This window comes from Theropithecus gelada, chromosome 14, assembly GCF_003255815.1.
Source record: "Theropithecus gelada isolate Dixy chromosome 14, Tgel_1.0, whole genome shotgun sequence".
Taxonomy (NCBI): domain Eukaryota; kingdom Metazoa; phylum Chordata; class Mammalia; order Primates; family Cercopithecidae; genus Theropithecus; species Theropithecus gelada.
This window is the reverse complement of record NC_037682.1, coordinates 17,180,892-17,183,052: the sequence shown is the minus strand read 5'-3', so window position 1 is coordinate 17,183,052 and position 2,161 is coordinate 17,180,892. Positions and strand designations below refer to the sequence as shown.

At 38.7% G+C, this 2,161-nt stretch overlaps 1 protein-coding gene across 2 annotated transcripts; it reads left to right on the top strand.

The window, feature by feature from the left end:
- The first annotated feature begins 677 nt into the window (after positions 1-677).
- On the top strand, positions 678-1,782 carry LOC112606852 (olfactory receptor 4A5-like). Of its 2 annotated transcripts, XM_025357775.1 has the most exons (2): positions 725-1,625; positions 1,736-1,782. In XM_025357775.1, exons 1-2 carry the CDS (start codon positions 725-727, stop codon positions 1,780-1,782), a joined length of 948 nt encoding a protein of 315 aa, XP_025213560.1. The 2 variants fall into 2 exon arrangements, with proteins under 2 accessions (XP_025213559.1, XP_025213560.1); XM_025357774.1 differs by having other exon boundaries at positions 678-1,736.
- The last annotated feature ends 379 nt before the right edge of the window (positions 1,783-2,161 follow it).

Sequence of the window (2,161 nt, the reverse complement as noted above, 5' to 3'; positions counted from 1 at the left end):
CCTTATTTATCAGGTAAACAGAGAGTCAGACCAAATAATTGCTGAAGTTAACATGTGATAAATAATATCATAGCATTTATACAGTTTAGGGTCCTGTCGTTTGACATTTAATGAAAGACTAATTAAGACTGAACATCCTTTGAGGCATGAGGGAATGAAGGTCTAACAGTAGAAGGCAAGAGCACTGAGTGACATATTTTATAAGATGTTATTCTTGGTGCTACATAGATCATATCATAAATACCACAAGTACAAACACAAAGGACTTCAATCTATTTCAACTTATTTATTTAGTGTTTATTACTACCATCAGAGAGTAAGTTTCTTGAGACCAAGAACCCATTGCCTATTCATCACAGCTGACTTCTGTGCCAAGAAAAATGTTTTAAATAAGAAGTTATGAAATGTATGAATGGCTGTTGGGACTTTAACTATTCTTCTGCGTAGACTATTCACTAACTCTAAGAGGTAGAAGCGTTGAACTTTTGGCTTAAATTAAAATATTTGAGGAGAAATAGAATCCTTAAGGGAAGATGGGCTCTTTGTGTGAGGAACTCAACAGAGACTTACCAAATGTTTATTGTGTGTAAATCAATATTGAGGATACAACAACGAAGATGTGCTCTGTGAAACAATGGATGTGATCATATTCCTGTTCACTGTTTCATTACAGGTCCTGTTTTCCTGAGCTCTCACCTCTGATATAAGCCTGGAAGAAGAGTAAATGAGACAGAATAACAATATTACAGAATTTGTCCTACTTGGCTTGTCTCAGGATCCTGGTGTGCAAAAAGCATTATTTGTCACATTTTTACTCACATACTTTATGACAATGGTGGGGAACCTACTCATTGTGGTGACTATTATTTCCAGCCCTTCCTTGGGCTCCCCAATGTACTTCCTCCTTGCCTGCCTGTCACTTATAGATGCTGTATATTCCACTACCATTTCTCCTAAGTTGATTGTGGACTTATTCTGTGACAACAAGACTATTTCCTTCCCAGCTTGCATGGGTCAGCTATTTATAGACCACTTGTTTGGTGGTGCTGAGATCTTCCTTCTTGTGGTGATGGCCTATGATCGCTATGTGGCCATCTGTAAGCCACTGCACTATTTGACCATCATGAATCGACAGGTTTGCATCCTTCTGTTGATGGCGGCTGTGACTGGAGGTTTTGTGCATTCTGTGTTTCAAATTGTTGTTGTGTACAGTCTCCCTTTCTGTAGCCCCAATGTCATTGACCACTTTGTCTGTGATATGTACCCATTATTGGAACTGGCGTGCACTGACACCTACTTTATAGGCCTCACTGTTGTTGTCAATGGTGGAGCAATGTGTATGGTCATCTTCATCATTCTATTAATATCCTATGGAATCATCCTAAACTCTCTTAAAACTTACAGTCAGGAAGGGAGGCGTAAAGCCCTGTCTACCTGCAGCTCCCACATCACCGTGGTTGTCCTCTTTTTTGTTCCCTGTATTTTCATGTATGTTAGACCTGTTTCAACCTTTCCTATTGATAAATTCATGACTGTTTTTTATACAGTTATCACACCCATGTTGAATCCTTTAATATACACGTTGAGAAATTCAGAGATGAGAAATGCTATAGAAAAACTCTTGGGTAAAAAGTTAACTATATTTAGAATAAGAGTGTCCCTCCTCGTGTAGATAAGGAGGTATGTAGTGAAGGTCTTCCCAGTCAAGTTTTCAGATTTCTAAGGGCATGTCAAGCATCTCAAAGTGGAAAGACAGGATTTAGATGCTCACAGCTCAATTAGGAAATCATCCCATCGTGGCATTTGTTTGAAGTTCAATATCTCAACGTCTATATCCAGGCTGAGTGTGGATGGAGCTGCTTGTTTGCAGGTCCTATTGTGCACGATTCAAATGATAATTTTCCTATTTACAAATCTCTGAGACCCGGTATTTCTTCCACATACTCAGCACACAATGGAGAAATGTAGGAATAGGTAATAAAATGGAGGCTCCTGTTGAGAAGGGAAGGCTATGGTGCTTCCTTCAGTGTAATTTATTTAAAGTCTTTGTGGAATATACAAGCACTATATTCACAAATATCTATGAAGCGGGCCTTGCTCAGACTTCAGCTGAAACTCTACATGCAGTCAGATAATACTCTTAGGAATCTTAGAATTATGT

What these genes read in the sequence shown, in the direction of transcription:
- LOC112606852 (XM_025357775.1), top strand. Translation starts at nt 725, where the DNA reads ATGAGACAGAATAACAATATTACAGAATTTGTCCTACTTGGCTTGTCT. An exon ending in TGCTATAGAAAAACTCTTGG is followed by an intron (nt 1,626 to 1,735) that starts GTAAAAAGTTAA and finishes GGGCATGTCAAG; the next exon opens with CATCTCAAAGTGGAAAGACA.